The sequence below is a fragment of the Aedes aegypti genome, chromosome 2, assembly GCF_002204515.2.
Source record: "Aedes aegypti strain LVP_AGWG chromosome 2, AaegL5.0 Primary Assembly, whole genome shotgun sequence".
In the NCBI taxonomy this organism is placed as follows: Eukaryota; Metazoa; Arthropoda; class Insecta; order Diptera; family Culicidae; genus Aedes; species Aedes aegypti.
In genome coordinates this window covers 406395717-406415334 of record NC_035108.1, presented here as the reverse complement: position 1 = coordinate 406415334, position 19618 = coordinate 406395717, and the positions used below count along the sequence as shown (strand labels likewise).

The 19618-nt window shown below is 37.5% G+C and overlaps 1 protein-coding gene across 3 annotated transcripts in view; it reads left to right on the top strand.

Annotated features, from left to right (window-relative positions):
* The first annotated feature begins 2154 nt into the window (after positions 1-2154).
* Positions 2155-19618, top strand: part of LOC5568759 (LIM/homeobox protein Lhx3) — a 171203-nt gene continuing 153739 nt past the window's right edge. The window contains exons 1-2 of one of the 3 annotated variants that reach the window (XM_021847279.1): positions 2155-2731; positions 12331-13220. In XM_021847279.1, coding sequence (XP_021702971.1) covers positions 12866-13220 — 355 coding nt within the window. In that variant the 5' untranslated portion in view covers positions 2155-2731; positions 12331-12865. The remainder of the gene's footprint in view (positions 2732-12330; positions 13221-19618) is intronic. The other 2 variants (XM_021847276.1, XM_021847277.1) reach the window with 2 other exon arrangements.

Sequence of the window (19618 nt, the reverse complement as noted above, 5' to 3'; positions counted from 1 at the left end):
GTACAATAGCTCTTAATGAAAAACAGTGAAAATTCTTATTAGAACACTAAATTGAAAAGCAGGCTATGTTCCAGTTAGGACGTAACGCCAAAAAAAGAAGGTCACTGAATCTGTAATTGAAAGTGCTTCCTTTGCTCTTATTTCAACTGCATAGGAAGCTAAACAGGTGATTATTTTGTTTCAATAGATCATTACACATGTGTTCAACAATCCTGGTTATTTATCGCTAGACCATTATCCACAAAATCGAAGATTGCAATCGAAAGAGCAGACGGGAGTAGCTGGAATCAATTTCAGTATTTAAATGGCATCTTAAATAAACCTTGATGCCAAAATCAGAGAGGTGTTTTGAGGTGATTTTTTGTTTTAGCTGTTTGAAGTTTAGCTAGGTATTTTGTTCTATTTGATAAATAAATTATATGGGAGCTTTAGTTCTCACAAAATTCCTGTATGAAAAAAAAAACTACAATTACTTTTAGTTCTATGTATCGAACTTATGTAGTCTGATGCATACCATTTCGATTATTACTTAATAAAATATCATAGAACAACATAAATCGCTACAAATGATAAATTGTAATTCGCACAAATTTACAAAATCCTCGCTATTCAATCAAACTGTTCAACAACTTGAATTGGTCTGGTGGAAGACATCTTAATTGTGCATTCTAGTAAAAAAAAGGTGTATTTTGGTCCAATAACACTATGAAAAAGCCAGTGTCCGGCTTTTGAAGCGTCCGGCAATTCGATGCAGCACTTGATATAAACTCAAATTTTGGGTGTATTTTGTTTTCCGTGTTCTTCCCGAGATGTCAGATAGAAACAACCCCAGTGTTAAAACGTCAAAAAGGAACAACCCCTATGGCGTTTTGGTCGACTTAGCGAACGTCAAACATGATCAAAAATGTCAAGGTTCAAGTTTGAACCCATTTTTTTTATAAATTTTAAATAGGATATAGCCGTTATTTGAGCGGGAAAATTTGCCAAAATAGTAGCAAGAACACACATTATCTTTTTTTTTTTATTAAATAACAGATTTTATCTATAGTTTTAGGACCCTTTTGTCATACAGAAATATTAGAAACTATATACAGTCAGTGACAAAAGTTAGTAAACAAATGTTTTCCATACAAAATGATCAAGTTTGCGGATCAAGTTTCAGCTTCTGGTTGTTCGAATTGAATAAAATTTGGATGACGAACTATAAATAACCTGAAGTTTTGTTTGTGGTGAATACATTAATTAATATTCATTTTCCAAAGAATTTCAGACAGTTATTCAAAGACAAGAGATTTCTTAATTTAACTCAAAAACGGTAAGTTGTATGTAGTTGGTGTAATTTCTGAAAATGAACAATTTCGCCGAACAAACCGACCACCCTCAACTAACCGTTTTTGAGTTAAATTAAAGAATCTCTTGGTTACTCTTGGTAGTCTTTGAACTACCCTCTGAAACTCTTTTGAAAATTAATGAATTTTGATGAATTCACCTCAAACTTGGACATTTTGTATGGAAAAACAGCATTTGGTTACTAACTTTTGTCACTGACTGTTTCTAACATGCAGTATAACTTCTCGAAGCTTCTTTTTCAAAATTTCTAAGGGGGGCAATCCAAAGCTTAGGGGTGGCTAGGCCCCCTCTTATTTACGCCAATGCAAAGCAGACAAATTGCGGATGAAGGGGGAAGCTGGCGGCATCAACAGCGGGTAGCATCAGATTAGCATACATTACGTGAGGAAAGCAACATTAGGTTTTCCACAGTGGGATGAAAGATACGAGTGTTGTGGGTGGCAACGGGGCACAACTGTTTTCGCTCAGCCAACAAGTCCCAAGGGGACGAAAGCCGACTCATAGAGGTTATAGGAGGATTGTACAAATCTCTTCTTTGGCTAGCTGAGTTGGTTGCAAAAAGTTGGCATTTGTGTGCGTGATATTCGATCGCCGCTTGGCTGTGCATGTGTCGGGAAAATATCGCCCTTAGCAACGGGGTGGGTGGAGCCAAGCATAGATTTTCCACCACATTGAATCGTTTTTAGTACAACCCTCAAATCCCGCATTTTCCCTTCATTTTGCGCGAAAACATTCGCTTTGGGATGCATAAACTGTTTCGTCCCGTTTTGTTTGGTATGTGATTCCCAAATAAGATCGTCAGCTTTCAACCGGAACAAGCAAAAAAAAAAACTGCTTTCTTGGCGACGTTTAAAGTTTCCCTTTTCCGTGGAGTGGAACAGTTTTCAAGTCGTACTGATGTGGTGAATTGCGCAGGTTCGTGGAAGAAACACTATCTGTCAGTACTTCCATTCGGCAGCCTAAAATATGAACCCATACAAGCGACTGAATTTTTCCGTTGTCATCTTAACGCTTCCAAGACGAGGGTGGAATCAATGATAAAGCCAAGTTTTGTGACTACCGTTGGTACCTACTCGGAATGTTGGTGGTAATGGAACTGAAAGTTATAATTAAAAGAATGTTTGTGTTGTTAATGGAGTCTGCCAGCTGGAAGTGAAAGTATGTTTCTATAGAACCTTCTTTTTACCTTTTCGGAAGTGAGTTCAAGACAGTGATAGACAATGTGTAAAAAATAGAACGGTCAAACAACGACCCGATTTGCATAAGTAGGCAATAGAAAATTATTGCCGCCGAAAAAGGATCCCCTGTGAGATATTTTGTGGATCCTTTGGAATAATTATGTGGTTCATCCTTGTTAACATCGATGTCCTAGAGGCCGACGGTGAGTTTGAAATGGGTTGCTTGTGGAGTTTAAAATTCTATGGTTTCAAGTAGTTTCTTCAGTTCAATGTAAGGGAATAAGTGACTTAAATGTAAGAAGTTACTGAAATTTCGTATTCATATTCACTGTAATTGTACTTCAATTTGAATATCATTTAGTGAACATGCATAAAAATAATGTTTTGCTTCAATTAATACACACAGACAATCAGAAGTCGCATAACATTTTACGAACAAAGTAGTTTGTATATTTTATAAATTGCATCATACTCGCCCAATATGGTGGATGAAATCGTTTGATCGATGAATGTCCATCGCAAAAAACGCTATTTCATGAGTTTATATACAAATTTCGTTTCATCCCGTATAATCGTACAAAGTACATCGGATCAATTCATAACAGCTATCAAATCTACTTAGTGTTTATAAATTACGTTGGATAAGAGCACATATTAGTGCACAATAAAGTCTACACGCTCGCTTTGCATGCTATTTTTGATCGTGTAAAATATACACGTATATCGTATACCACTATTGTACGTAAAAGGTCCTTTCGAGACATCTCATACGTGAAACTTTCACATACATTATTTTTTAATGATTAGCTTTTTTAAATATTATGGTGCATAGTGAATTACAAGTAGTAAAGTTTTCTTTATGAAATACGACTGAAAATTGTTGTGCTACTGCAAGAGTGGCACAGTATAACCCCGCATAGCGGTACGCAGTGACCTAACATATCAAATACTACAAAGTGATAAGCTACCAGTGTCTCCGTTTGCCTAGCAAGGCATATAAAAAAAAAGAAATTTATTGTTTAAATCCATAAGAAGGCAGCCACCATAAAACTTGAAAAGAAATCCGTTTAAGTCAACAGCGTGGGTGGTGTAAATATAGGAGCAAAACAGTGCCAGTAATCGCGAATGATAAGAAATTGGCTTCTTGGCTTTTCTCGATTCACTTGCGTTAGGTGCATGGTTGTGGAAAGGGCGCACATAAATGGGCCTTTCGATGTTCAACTTGTACGCTTATGTACCAAATAGAAGATAAAAAACAGGTTTTTGTGTTATTTTGCCGTACTTTTTTGTTTGATTTATTCAAGCGATTTTCTTCCAGTGTGCTCCTAATGGGTGCACACCGTACAAGTTTTTTCTTATCATAGGCTTTCGGTTCGGAGGTGTTTCTGGTCAGGGTGATTCCAAGATGCAGTTATGAAATATCGTAAAAACGTAAGGCTTTTTAGTTTAACTCGTATAGGTCTGAGTGAAAGCAAAAATTCTAAAACCCACACCGCTCAGCGAATTTTTAATGGATTCAAACGTTTTTTTGTCAGTATACTGGCACACATATCTAGTCTCTAGGAATGGACCGAGGATCGCGGAAATATTCTTGCGGCCGGAGTTATTCCGATGGATCACTGGGTGAGGTCGGGTGAGAAGGGTACTGTGCGTTTGTGCCCCTAGAGGTAGGCAAATTTCAAATCAGCTCTCTTTCCTCTTCCTTGATGTTGACTTATTGTATGAAGATTCTGAAGTTTTCAATAGATTGCTAAGTTTTGTATACCTATCCCCTTCTCCTAGAATCAGTACCTAATTAAGGCCAAGTAGCCCGTCATTCTGTTTGGCAGCCATGTTGATTTTACAGCTTGCATTTTTAATGTGATAAAACTCAGTCATCTTAATTAATATTGATTCAGAAAAGTATCACTACTTGCGCTTACACGCAGAAAGTATGCTGATACTTTTTCAGCAATGCGAGTGCGAAACCAAGTGTGAGTAGTGTTTGATCCTTCGACCTTGACGCTTGCTCCTACGGGGGCGAGCGATGAGGGCAGGATCAAACATGTCGCGCGTCGGTAGTTAGGAGTGAAAAAGTGTGCGGTCCGTAAGTAATGTTTGATCCTTTGACCTTGACGCTTGCTCCTGGGCAGTGCGTCAAGAAAGCCCGAGAAGTCGTTAATTGTTTTCCCTCTCGGGTCGCGCGCCTATTTTCTCTGAGTGCTTTAATATTGCCGAGCAAACGAGTGAAGCTGAAAGTGGATTGTTGCTGCTCAGTCAAGGATGACGGATCAATTGGTGAGCTCGTTTCATGCCACTATTTCTAATCTATAAACTATATATGTCTGCACATTTAATCGTAAATATGATTTTTCAACAAACTATGAATAGTTTGTCACTGTGAGTGTCGACATAAAGTCTGATTTATGAATTATTTACGTTTAACATTTTTTTTTTCAAAACACCCCTGTTTTACCTTTATTTTTGTAATTAAAAAAACTTTGAATGGTTCTACACTAGAAGTGTAGACTTGCGAAAGGTTCACTTTATTCAACAAACTTTGGATGGTTCGTCACTGTAAGTGTCGGCATAAGAATAAGAGTGTTAGGAATTTGTTCAACAAACTTTGAATGGTTCGTCACCTCAAGTTTCGGCATAATTTTCCTCTACATAGAAATTGTTCAATCAAATGAAAATATTATATTTACATATAAACATGTTGTTTCGTCCAGGATGCTCTCGGCTGTTTGCTGCTATCCGATCAAAGGCGAACAATAGTGAATGGGCTGCTGTTCTGCGCTGCGTTGCTCGAGCGTAATTGAAGCAGCCAACGATGACGCTGACTACGATGCGCGAGCGAACACATGTTTATATCTCACAAATAAGTATTTATCATGGTCTAATCGCTTATCAAAGTGAATCCTGTGACCCAACGATCCTCCCATTAACAAACATCCCTCCCAGTAACCTTTGTGGAGATGCAGAGGTAAACACGGTCTCCAAATAGCAAAGGTTATACACTAACATTCCTTCCCCCAATCCCACCTGACTGCAAGGACGTGGCCGGCGCCGTTATTGACCTTGTATATATAGAAGCACTGAATTATGCACACTGAAGAAGATTATGGACAATCCCAACCGAACTTCTAGTTGATTCTTTGTGCATTTTCACTGACTTCGGTAAATCACGGAATAGCAACCATTGATATGTGTAGTCGGTCTAAGCTAATGCGAGTGTGAAACCAAGTGATTTTCTTCAATTCGCAATCGTGAGACGAATTAGCCACAATCATCGATGCCCAGTACAAATTTCAATGACGACCTACTTCGCCTTAATGGTTGTTTGCTGTAAACTGTGATATGCTGTCGGTCACAGGTCTCTGAAACTCTCTTAAATACGAGTTCAAATAAACACAATCTCAAGTTGTAGCTAGGACGTGGCCTGGAGTGACTCTCGAATATTGAAGGATACGTTAATCTTGTATAACAGCCCATGTTAAGTTTAAAAACTCTGATTGGACAGCGGACAGAAAGGAGGCAATTGAATGGCGAAGTACATGAAATGAAAACGATTTACGAAATATGTGCTCAACACTAACATAATGTCGACCATTCAACTCGGAGGCATTCGAAAAACATTTGGGTTAGTTCAAAATACGTCTCTAATTCATATTCCAAGCAATAAATGAAAATGTGTTGATAAAAAAGGAATAATGTGTTGCAATTATTCAATTAAAATAATTCAGAAAATACCCATATTGAATGAGTTTCCAACGATACTCCCCAACAAGAGTTCGCAATATTGGATTCCAAAATGGCGTCGGACATTAGTTTTCGTCATCCTCTTGTCTTGCCCGTTCCGAAAATACTCATATTGCATGGGTTTCCATCGATTTTCCACAACCGGAGTTCGTCATCTTGGATTCCAAAATGGCATCGGACATGGCTTTTCGTCATCCCCTCTTAAAGCCCGTTCCGAAAATTCCCATATTGCATATATGGATTTCAACGATTTTCTCCAACTGGAGGTCACCATCGTGGATTCCAAAATGGCGTCGGACATCTTTGGTTTCATAATGGCATCGGATATCGATTTTCGTCATCCCCTCTTCTTTCCCGTTCCGTAAATACCCATATTGAATGGGTTTTTAATGATATTCTCCAATCGGATGTCGCGATCTTGGATTTCAATGGCGTCGGATATCGATTTTCGTCATCCTCTTGTCATGCCCGTTCCGATAATACACTTATTGCACGGGTTGTTAACGATTTTCCTGAACCGGAAGCCACCGTCTTGGATTCCAAAATCGTGTCGTACATCGATTTTCGTCATCCCCTCTTCGTGCCCGTTCCGAAAATTCCAATACAGTTTGAGTTTCCAACGATTTTCTCCAATCCATTTCGTCATCTCCTCGTCGTGCCCGTTTCAAAAATACCTATACTGCATAGCATATGTTTCCAACGATTTTCTCAAACTGGAGGCCATTCCATTACATAATTTCCCACATAATTGTCTAAACTAAATTTACGCAATTCGTACAAATTGGTGTAAATGAGGTTTGAGTGCAACACCTTGCATCCACTCCTCTGATAGCAGTTTCGTCTCGTAGATTCTGACAATCAGTTGACGCAGACAGACAGCCTACCTCTCCGGGTTGACTCCGATACCATCCTTGCCAGCGGTCTTGTTGTTCATGAATGGCATCCTTAAATCGAGGGAGCTAGTTGTCTTAGGGCGCGGCCGGGGTAGACGTGAACTGCGAAGCGAAGCGAAAATTGCACGAGAAGGAATAACAATTATTAATAATGAAATGTCAAACTCCAAAGGATTTTCGCGTCGCTTTGCGTGACGCGTCTACCCTGGCCGACACCTTATACTGTCCGCTGTGCTGACGTATCCATCACCTTCGCTGTCCTGACATTCTATGCATGTGTCCTCTGCGCGTGTTAGTGCTGCATCCGCCTTTCCTTCACCTCACGTCCATCCGTCAAGATGCTCTCATCCTTATGTTTGCACATGTCAGCTCGCGGGATGCGTTGTGCTTTTGACAGAACTTCCACGTTTGTTGAGTATGGTTCAGCAACTCCATCTCTTGGTATTCCACCTCTTCCAGGCGGCGCTTTTTGTCCAGGATTAGGCGGGTTTGCTGTTTCCACTTCAGTCTGTATCGATCCACGTTTTGCCGCGTACAATGGTTCAGCATTGTAGCCCGCGTTGCATTCTTCTCCTCCAAAACACCCTGGCACTCCTCGTCGAACCAATCGTTTCTTAAACTCTGCTTTGATTATTCTCTAGCAGTCCTCAAGAGGGGCTTTATCTAGCTGGCCCTCATCCGGCGACGCTGCCTTAAGATACTGCGCGTACGCATTGGCGACATCTTGTTGTTTCAGTCGCGCTGCATAGTATCAAGGCGGGCGTCGGTATCGTACATCGTTGATTACGGATAGTTTTGGGCGCAGCTACACCATCACCAGGTAGTGGTCGGAGTCAATGTTAGCGCCACGATAGGTTCTGACGTCGGTTATGTCGGAGAAGTGCCGTCCATCGATCAAAACGTGGTCGATTTGCGTTTCTGTCTATGTTAAGATCTATGAGACCTACTAGTGTAATAACTGATTGTTTGTATGGCGAACACTCATGCATTTAGCTATATGCATTGTTGAATTCAATAGGTGTTCTTTTTTCAACCAATCACTTCCTGTAATACAGGTCTTTGTATCTGTATGCGTGATAAATAACATTCCATAATAACAAATCGAAGCTTGCCCCATTGTTTCTATTATTCTGGTATTTGCTTATTGTGAGAATAGTGGCTCAATGTCACCCCACACGACGGTAAATGATTATAATATTGAAAGAAGTAAATTTAAAAAAAAAATCATTGGAATTCCAAGAACATAGTTTGAAATCGATACAATACTACCTCTTTATATATGAGTAGTTTGGGATTTTTGCAAAACTATATATAGATCACTCGTTACGCTTGTAGGTCCTAAGGTGGATGGAGTTCTTGGTGAACAAAGAATATTCACAACTCTCCGTTTTCTTACATGAGAGAGCATGTTTAATAATTTAAAAATCATCAATATCATCAATGCTAAAGATCATGTAGCCTATAGTCCCTAAACACTTTGGAGTTGCAAAAACAATCTTACAAATCAATACAATCAATGTTGAGGGTTCATTCACAAATTTCAATATTCGAAGAACATCACCCCATCCCCTTCAGCGTGATGATATTTGTGAATGAGCCTTTATTGATATTCGTCATTTGAGGTGAAGATAAATCGAAGCCAAACCTTAAAGTTTTGAAGCACAAATCTGGAGAACCGATCATCCGTTTGAACTGAAAACCTAATCGATTTTTTACCATCAAGAAGTTACCAATCGATCATTTTTTTAGCTTAAACGGACGTTCAGTTTTCTATATTTGTGCTTCTGGAAAATTGAGGTTTTGCTTCGATTCATCTTCACCTTAAGGGACTGTGCCATATTTAAAATATATGCCAAAATCGTACTGGCTGCGCTGGAATATTATATAGTTTTTGGAGAACCAAGACATCCGTAAAAATCGATACAATTCTTTGTTCACTTATATGAAGAGTTGCGAGTCTATGCCATAATTAAATGCTATCAATTTACATTGTTTGTAGATCCTAAGACCTATATTACATAAAGTTTTCGGAGGACCAAAAATGGTCAAGGAACTATGCTACGTAAAGTTATACGATATTTCGAATGATTCCGTCAAATTCCGTTCAAAACAAAATGCCGGGGAATTTCAGGGAATCGCCATTGGATTTATTTTATTTTCTGATTTCGTTTCGTTTCGTCACATTGGAAAGCAAAATCGTCGAAATGTTTAATTTACAAACGAAATAAAATGGAATTTCGTGAAATATTGAACTAATTTCGTGACAAAAAATCAGATTCAAGCCACCCGTAAAACAAAAACTTAGATGGTCTTAGCTAATAAGTCATACTCTATACATGAAAATGGTGCTGAAAAAAATAACTATTAAGAGGTCACGAGTTTAGTCGTAGGCCCATTATACACATGGAAAAGTCCAAACCAAATGTTGAGCGAACTCACAACTTCCAATATGCTGTGATGCTTATGGGAGGATATAGCAATCTTTGCAGTCTTCATAAGTAGGTGCCCATTTTATCATCCTTTCCAATTCTTCTTTTAGTACGTCCAATCAGGTCATACAGCCCAATTGTGGAAGATGCATCAATCTTATTTTGAAGCCATAGTTAAATATCTAATGAGAGGCCCAAACGTAAAGGCATATAAGTGACATTTTAGTCGGTTTTGAATTACGTGTACCAAAAAATTCTACAGTTTGCATTTTTTCAAGTGTATTTTTGAATGATTTTTCTGATAAATAACATAATTTGTAGAGGTTTGGCTTGTTTTCCTGGCTCCCATACAATTTGTATGGGAAAGAATACTGAAAAAACTTCAAAGTGATTATTTTCAAAACTGGGTTTTTGTCACTTACACCCAAGTGGATATCTGCCTAATTCGCCCTTTTTTGGCTAACAGGGCTATTATACGGCTGATATAAGGCATATCAGCTGTATAATATCACTATATTAGCTCGCAGGTGAACTAAAGTGCTATTTGATTACTAGGGCACTCATTTGTTTCTAGTGCCCTCAAATCACTTATTTGCGTAATGAACGAGAAGGGGACGAACCTCGTACAACTGGTTAGGACTGTACACATCCTACGAAAGTGTGTAACTAGCACTAATCTTATATAGGCTTCATTTGGGCATTAGGATGGCCATGGCTGACTTTTATATGGAAAATACTCAAAAGAGACAAACACAAAAAAGTATCTTCAACTAATGTATGTAAAAGTTACATGGTTCCATAAACTGTTTTATGTCATTTCCACATTTTCCCAATAGGAACTTTAAACTTTCTTAGTATCGTTTAACGTTTAATCGTTTTTTTTTATTTAATAAATTACTGTAGCTATTGGATGCCGTTAAAAATTTGGTTCTCTAACACTACAGTTAGCAGATATATTTGACTCACCGGAATTTTCAATATCTATCAGTCATGTAATAGTACCGAATAAATTCCTGTAGATATTTCAAAACAATATCAAAGATGTTAAAATGAAAACTTACAGAGCTACGATCCAAATTCTTAGATGATTTCAAACAAATTCCCCTGAATCCTGAAAAGAATAAATAATTCCTCTCATTAAAACTCAGAGTAATCGTCGTAATTATAGGAGGGAACCAATACTATTAAGATTACTGGAATTATATGAAGCTTCCTGTTATAATTCAATGAAATATATAAAAAAAATCTTAGAGAATGCTTAACTGTGTGTTGATAAAACCAGTGTTGATTCTGAATGGATTTCTGTGGGAGTTTGACTTGTAAAGAATCCTCTGTCAATGAAATAAGTACACTTGTGTATACTTTTGATCACTCTTTCATCACAAGCATGTTGGGTTAATGGAGGCGTTTTCCAAGGGTTTCGTGAATTATGACATAAAACATTTGAAATTATGAAAATAATATTGGAGTTTGTATCGAGGCTCACGAAACATTTTTATATTTCGTTACATTTCGTCATAGCAGTGCAAGAAATTCAAATCGACATAAAAAAATCAATATCGCATATCCTTGGTGCCACGTGTGAATGTTATCAACGGAATAATGATTACGCTTGTAGAACCCATAAAAAAACTTTAAAAGAGATACAATACTCCGTTAACTTATATGAAGGGATAATAGTTTATGTCATAATTGAAAACTATCAATATACAACTGCTTACGCTTGTGCATCCTATGATCTTTATTCCATGATGTTCTTGAAGAAACATAAATATCGGTACAGATATTATTTGTTATGGCTATATCGGTCATGCGACTCAAAGGAAAAGGGAGTCTATAGAAGATTTTTTTTTACAAATGATGAAGTTCTAACTGGATCATGTGGTGACTGGCGGGAAAAGCACACATGATAGAGACAAACAATCTCTGACTGAGATGCGATTTCCTAATATCAGTCATCGATCGATAGAACCGTTCGGTGATAGCCAACAGTATATGAGCACATTGAAGCCTCCTGTATTTTGCCTGTGTTGGTAGCAAAGCTCAAAGCTTTGAGCCAACCCTTCTCCAGTAGAGAAGCTAGGTAAAATACAGGACGCTTCGATGCTTTACTGGTTCCACTATGGCTTGCTCAATTTTCATCACCTAATTAATTTCAATCTTGTCGCTCCCTTGCGACACCTATCCACCTATTCATTTCATCATTTGTAAAAAAAAATCTTCTATAGACTCCCTTTTCCTTTGAGTCGCATGACCGATATAGCCATAACAAATAATATAAAAACAATCACGGTCAATACCTTCTCTACATATCGGTACAGATCAATACAATTTTCAGTTTTCTAATATGAATAGTTAAAGCAGGTCTGTACCAAATTATAAAACTATCCAAAGGTTGTAAATTACATCAGTACATTAAAGGCATCTCTAAAACTTAGCATTCTAGAAAGTTTTTGGCCTAATTCATTTTTTAAAGTTTTACTTGCATGTGCTGTACTGTCTTGAAAACTACAAAAAAAAAAATTAGCATTGTTTTCCGTTCAAAAACGGAGAGTTTCATAAAATATTAGAGATTTTTTTGTAAACCGACTCCAAAAGGCAAAACCGTGTTTTACAAACGAAAATTTTGAAATTGTTCATTTTTTGCCTATTTCACGGCAATAGTATTTTAGTGACCAGATACAAATTTAGGATAGATATTGAAAATATAATAACAATCAATATATTTCCTTCTTACAGGTATCAATCGTGTTACGACCACCCTACGATATCAGGAAAATTAAAAGCAGAAGCTCGAAGTGTGAATGTCGAGCGAATCGTTAGCAAAACGTGAGTGCCTCGTCCGCCCTCCGCATAATCAATGGAATAAATACGAGTGCGAGTGTTGGTAATGGGAAGAAAACTGTGTACCTCTGTGATACAGTGCATTGCATATGTGAAGTGATCGTTTAGTACACGGTGCGTTGACGTTGTACTAAATTTGAACGCAGCATGAGGGGTGCAAGCATTTCAGCATGTAGTGTTACGGAAACATAGTGATAAAACGTTCATTGTGTACGTTGGTCTAAGGTTTAATGCATGCTTCGTGAGATATGGTTTCGAGTTTTCGAAAATAGCACATTTATAGTAATTACCAGTAATTACATGCAAACCGGTTTAGATATAGGCACACGTTGATGTAACTATACAGTGCCATACGAATGAATGAAATATGCATGAGTGATAGTGTATCAGTGGAAGAAAATTACTCAAACCCGAACCAAAAAGTCGGCCTATGTCAGTCTGCGTGTCGTCTGCTCTGTCAATCGCGACGAGTCTTGCTGCAGTGGCCGGAATTCCCGGTGAAACGGATCTCACCGGCGGTAGCATGTCACTGTCGCACATGTCCGTGTCGCAGTCGTTGATGCAGCCACTGTCCCATGCTCTGGCATCGTCTATGCTAAACATGCCCGGAATCGACCACCAATCGCAAAACACGGCGGCCATGTCCCAACAGCATCCTCCTCAGCTTCACAATCCCCATCTGCATTCGTCGCCTCTCACGAACGGATCCGCCGGAAGCGACATCACGGATCATCCCAATCCGGATATGCTGCTGGCGCTGATAGCGCGGAACAAAACACTCGAAGGTAAGTGTGATTTATGGTGGCTTCCAAATCTGAGTACCAACAATGGTCAATAAAACGCTTAAACGCTCACTCATAATCTGCCGGTGGTTTACCTGGCATATGTACCTACCTACTCGGTTGGATTTATTAGACGGAGACCCGTGCTCATAAAAAGTGTCAAATAAAACCCATTATCGCAGTGTGGCCGTGTTAGGTATGTTTCGATGGCAGCCGCAGTTCATCGTCCACCTTTATCCAGTGCAAAAGGCGAGGATCTTATCTTTTTTTTCTCTGATGGCGACCTGCTAAGTTTAGTCCATGTTTGTTTTGATAAGTCTACAAATCTTAGATGTAGATAATAGTACACTATTGATTTTGGAATTTATGGTTTCCGCAGAGTGTATAGCGTATCATAAAAGCAGTAGAATATTTTTCTGAACAAAAAATAAGACTGTCGTACAACACTTTAGCATAACTTCTATTCCACTTTTGTACATGGATGTATACTGTGAGATTGTAATACCGTATTGATTCATAATTGGTTTAAAATTCGGATAGTCGGTAATACGTATCGATTGAATAGATAAAATAAAAACATTTTGTACGTGATCGATTGCTTTTAGGGAAAGAAATCTTTCTAATTCTTCTATGAAACTAAGAAAAACATACTGCATAATACAGTTTATTTTTATTTAATTATCAAGGCCATGGAGGCGACGTCGATGGAGCTCAGCAACCGAGATCGAAATGTAACTCACCCACAGACATCGGTTGATGAGGACCTGTAGTGAGATTAAGGCCTTTTGGTGCGTCATCACAAAATGTCTTCTTCCAAAATCATTAACATATTGTTATGATAGTATTGGTATTTGCAACATCGATGAAATATAACTGCTTATCACCTGATTAAATGGATAATTTATGCGAAGAAAAATGCTTCAGGTGGTATTTCAATATTTAATCAACACTTTCAGATACAGCATTATCAATTTAGCGACAATATACATGAGATTTATATTCTCAAAAAAAAATCTCCGATTTCATGCCGCATTTCATTGCCTCACACAACTACACTTGTAAATAGAAGGTGCTTACCTTTTCTATTGTAATTCAGCGGCAAGCATTTGTGTTTTGGATTCCATATTGCGTTCACTACACTTCCACTAAACAAATCTTTTATTCACTTTCCTTAAAGGAACACATTTCCACCGGGATTTCAATATTTATAAAGCTTTATCAACCACATCACTCAAAACAATTATGGCGATGGTTTTCACTTGTTGCGAATCAACGCCACCACCGCACACTGAGACATGCCTGAGTTTATAGTCTAAAATATTCAACCTTTTTCCTGTTGTATTAATTTTCAGTGCGGAAAAGTTGGGCAAAGCATAGAAACTTGAAACTCATATGTTGTTTGTTTGTCGATTCTCTCAAATTACAGAAACCATCTCTACGAAGCATAAAATCATACCAAGTGTTTATCAATTTGGACCACCCAAAATAATTGAAAAGCTCCACAGTGTGATGCGTCGGGACGCGTCTATCGTGTGTGCACAGTCATCGCGATCGTTGAGCGCAGTGATGTCAGAGTTGCTATCTGTAAAACCATAGCATTTGATGTGGATTGATCACAAAACTCATTAAAACTCATTAAATCAGTGATCTTGTGATGGAAAACTATTTGCAAAATGATAAGTTTTTATAATATGCAGCAAATGTTCCGAAAACAAGCATATAACAATTGCTAGAAAAATCTGTCACCAATCATCTGGCAACACCGACATCCCTTGCAAACATAAACTATACCGATGCATAACAAAAATATGCGATAAATCCAATAAAAAACAGAGAAATTCCGTTGCCTTTCAATAAATTGTAATGTTTTCTTTTGATATGTACTATTGAACAGTTGATTTTGATTTCCAATACTCGTCAATCTACTAAATTTTCCATGTGTTTACATAAAAATATGCTAAACACAAATGTTATATTTTTTGTTTGTTTGTTTTGAAAATATACATGGAAAGGCGACACTACTACTGTTACGTCAATGATGATTCTAATGATTCTTTGAGTTACACGCCGCTTCACCTTAAGGATCTTGTTTTGTTTTGTCTGATTTGATCTGCACATGATTTGTTAAGGGGACACGGGAGACCGTGTTATTTTCCCTATCTTTCGTCTCACTCTAACAATAATCATCAAAACTTTGTGGAAGCAAATCTCGAGTTTTAGTGAACCGATGAAGCTGAAAATTTATCGGGTTGAGCACTACATATATAGAATCATGGTGATACATTTTTGCATCGATATATGGAGTGGTTCTTGGGATTTGCTTCTTGAAATGGATAGGGTGATAGGGTGACGTCCCGTGCGGCCTTAACTCGAGAAGACAGCCTTAGTCTCAGAGAAGCGTGCAACTAAAACATTGCGCTTGCGGAATAGAAAAACATACTATTTTAACCCTAAGGTCATAGTTATGAAACAAGCTTTGTCATAACTTAAAAAAAACAAGTATAATTCATTAAAAAATACTAATATTTAAAGTTTGAACCAAAGGTTAAACTAAAAGTCGGTCCAATAAGCGAACGAGCACAAGCAGTTCAATTCAACCGTCCTACCATCATGACAAGCCACTCCAATTATTCCGGGATTTAGAGTGCTACAAATCAAACAATGCACCTTTATCGACGCGTCGTAAACAGATCCAATTGAGCCCACTCCAAACTGACGATACAAATCTCACTCAGCTCAATCATCGCAAGGCCCAATTTCGCGCAATTAATTCATCACCGGCCAAATTACCGGGATTTAATTAAACGTACAAATGGCTTTTAAAGCCATTATTTCCCACGGGACATGCTATCGCAGAGCTTTCCAGCACTCATCCCGGGCATTTAGATGTCACTGTCCAAATTGAGGCGCACTCTCCCGGGACGACTGCGGCCAATACAATTCGATGTACAACACGGGGACTATTCAAAACATTCAGAAACCATCAATCAACCATCGGAGACAAGTGATTAGATATTCTGTCTTCGATATGGCTCTCTGGTACGGTATGTTTCGATAAGCAGTCAAAGCCTTAATCAAGCAAACAATATGGCGCCAGGATCCTTCTGCAGCCCTTGCCTCTCTTTCCTAGACCAGACAGGCTGAATTTTAATTTAAGCAATCTTCAAATTCAATTTACATTGTTTTGATTTCTACACGGTACCATAATCAATATTTATAAAGAAATCTAATTGAACAAATAGAGCCAATAGATAAACCGATCAATCAAAGTTTTCTTCGTGACAGTTCAATGTATCTAGAACACCCACTTGGGGAGTGTATCACCTGAAAACAACCAGACGCGTCAAGTGCGCTGCTTACTCCGTGCCGAAACCGGTAGCTTTACGGTGACGTACGTTCCGAATGGTGTTCCTTCAAACTGGTGTTTGTCCAAACCTGCCCCGATTGGAGCTGCTCGAGTTTTCACCTCGCCCGGCGCTGATCGCTGGTAAGAGATTGTGTAGTTTTCATGTTGAACTGACGGGCTATCAGCCAGTATGAATCACTGAGATAAAACTGTCCGTCTATTCTGAACTTTTATACGGGCTTCGTTTCTCGATGCAGAAGCTTCAAGCAGAAGCATTGGAGCAACTAGTTTTATTTTTGTCAACAACATGGAACCGATATAATAAAGCAACAGAGTTTCTTTGGGGTTAAATATCGCGAAATTGACAACCATATGATTTTTCTGATTTTTATATAATTTTAGAAGAGAAAAGGTAAATGCTAATTGACATTTTAATCATGTTATCCAATAAGTAAATTTTTGCGTGAAACTTTAACGAAGAGTGCTGTAAAAATAATTTATTCTTTATTTTCATTTATTTGATTTTTTAATATAGTGTAAAGACAATTTTGTTAGCCGCTTTTTGCAATGTTTTTTGTGATGTAATCTCTATTTAAACTTGATGCATATCTCCTACGTTTATAACAATCATATTAGCGGCAGCTAGATTGAAGAAGCATAATAAGTTTAACAATGTGTTTTAAAAATGGACTGACAAAATCAGGTCCATTATGCTTTTGAACACTAGTAACATTACATTACAAATTTAGCCATTTTACCTTATACGATCGGTAGACTTTTTTCCTATTTCAATATATCTTAGTATCAAATCGTTTATTTGTTCAACAAATTGGTACCCATAACATTTGGTAGTTTTGAACTACCATTCTTCCATAAGTTTATGTTGAAAGTTTGAAAATGACAACCAAGCATAGCACGGTACAATATCTATTCATGGTTGTCATCTGCTGATAACTAGGGGAAGACGGGGTAAGACCGCCCGCCTAAGCAATTTAATTCGTATGTCAAAATCAAGAATCAATAAATTCTTTTTCGACGCAGCATGTCGTTTTTCGAAGCCTTAGGCATGATCAAAAAATATTACAAGTGTTGTATTTGAAAAAAAAATATTTTTATTCTTGATGGTTGAAAAAGTTATGCCTTATCACGAATATTTTTAGCGACGGGGTAAAACCGCCCACCCACGGGGTAAAAGCGACCACCACTATTTTTGTACTCAATTTTGCGAAAAAATATATCAGTTCCCTGTGATTCTAAAAAAAATAATGTTTTATGAATTCCACATTGCTTAACGGGGATATTGAACTATTTTTAGGGTTAATTAACTCAAAAAACTTAGATATATACTTACCATCACCTTGAAACATCCATATTTTGAAAAAAATATGCGTGTTTAGTTTGTATTTTTAACAAAATTAATTTCATTTTACTCGAACAATAATATACAACGTAGTTACAACTTTTAAAATGGTTTAGACAATTTATTTGGTATAAATTAGGAGTCTTACCCCATCAACAGTGGACGGTTTTACCCCGCTTACGCAATTTTTACAACCGTGGCCTTATGTCAAACCTAAATATTTACAATTACACTGCGGAACACGGGTTTGTCTCAAGCACCAAAATACCGCTATTTACTAAATTAAGGGTTGCTGAGTCCATTGCCGTTTTCAGAAATATCATGGCACGTCCAGTTTTTGAGATATTGACTGTTGAAAATGCAAAATATGACTGTTTTAGACAACTTGCATGCAAGTTTTCCAACTTGTACAGTATATTATTTGTTCAATTTGTCACAGAATTCAAACTTCATGTATAGAACAATAATTATTATCGAAATTCATAGTATTTTCGATGGTAAAATGTTATTTTTTTGGTGGTTCAGAAAAGTATTGTATTATGCCATATAAGAGAAACGAACAATTTTATATGAAGACTGCAAGCATGTTGAAAAAAATCGATTTAAACTAAATTTTATAATTAAATATCAACTGCTTTGTATCTAAATTGAAAGTTCAAGTCCTATTTAGCATGTTTGGTAGATCATATCACAAAAAAGTTTGATAAATCATACTTTAAATTTCATGTAGACATCACTTAAACCAGTGTTTTATACAACTTTGGCGACCTGTAGCTAAAAATTGTGACGTGCTGGAACATTTCTGAGAACGGCATCAGATTCACCGACCCAAAATCTACTACAGACACATAATTTGATCCTTGAGACTCGCAAAAGTGTCATTTTTGTTACGCTGTGTTATTATTTCACTTCACTGAAGCATATTTCACATTTCTGTTAAAGCATGGACGGGCAATTTGTTATGTTTTTACAACAAAATTCCTTCCTAAATCCTTTAGTGAGCATCTGTTAAATTTAGATCAAATTCAATATCGACGAGCAGAAACTTTGTTTTTGATATTTGTTATGAAAAATTTAATGTAAATATCACCCTAAATGGTTCGCAATGTCAAAAATCGTGTGTTTATGGAAAGTGCTTGGTGAACTTTTAAGAAAACCGCCATTTTCATGCCAAACTGAAGGTGGTCCGTCTTACCCCGGTGGGCGCTCTTACTCCGTCTTCCCCTACCGATAACTAATGGCATTTCATGATATACAACGTTCGAAAAAAAATTGGCGAACACTCGGTTTACTGTTTTCATCGGAATAAAAAAAATCAACCAGGTTCAGTTATTTGATAACGATAACATTCAGATATTGTAGGGCAAGAACATATTTTCTCATCTAGCACAAATTTCAACAAATAGTAGAAATGTGATTTGTGTAAAATTGTCGCTTCCAAGGAAAGTTACACTATTTATGAATTTATAGTGCAATAAATCACTCAAAATACAAAATATGCTGTTGATGGAAGAAAAAACAAATGTATGAGAATCAATTTATTTATTTGTACTGGTCTTGAAATGACATACTAGTTTTGGAATGGTCGTGCCAATACTTTCTGGGACATTTTTGCCTTACCTAAGGCCTGGGTGGCCTCTGCTGTACGTAGGAGATGTCTCCATTCGACTCGGTCCATGGCTACCCGTCGTCACG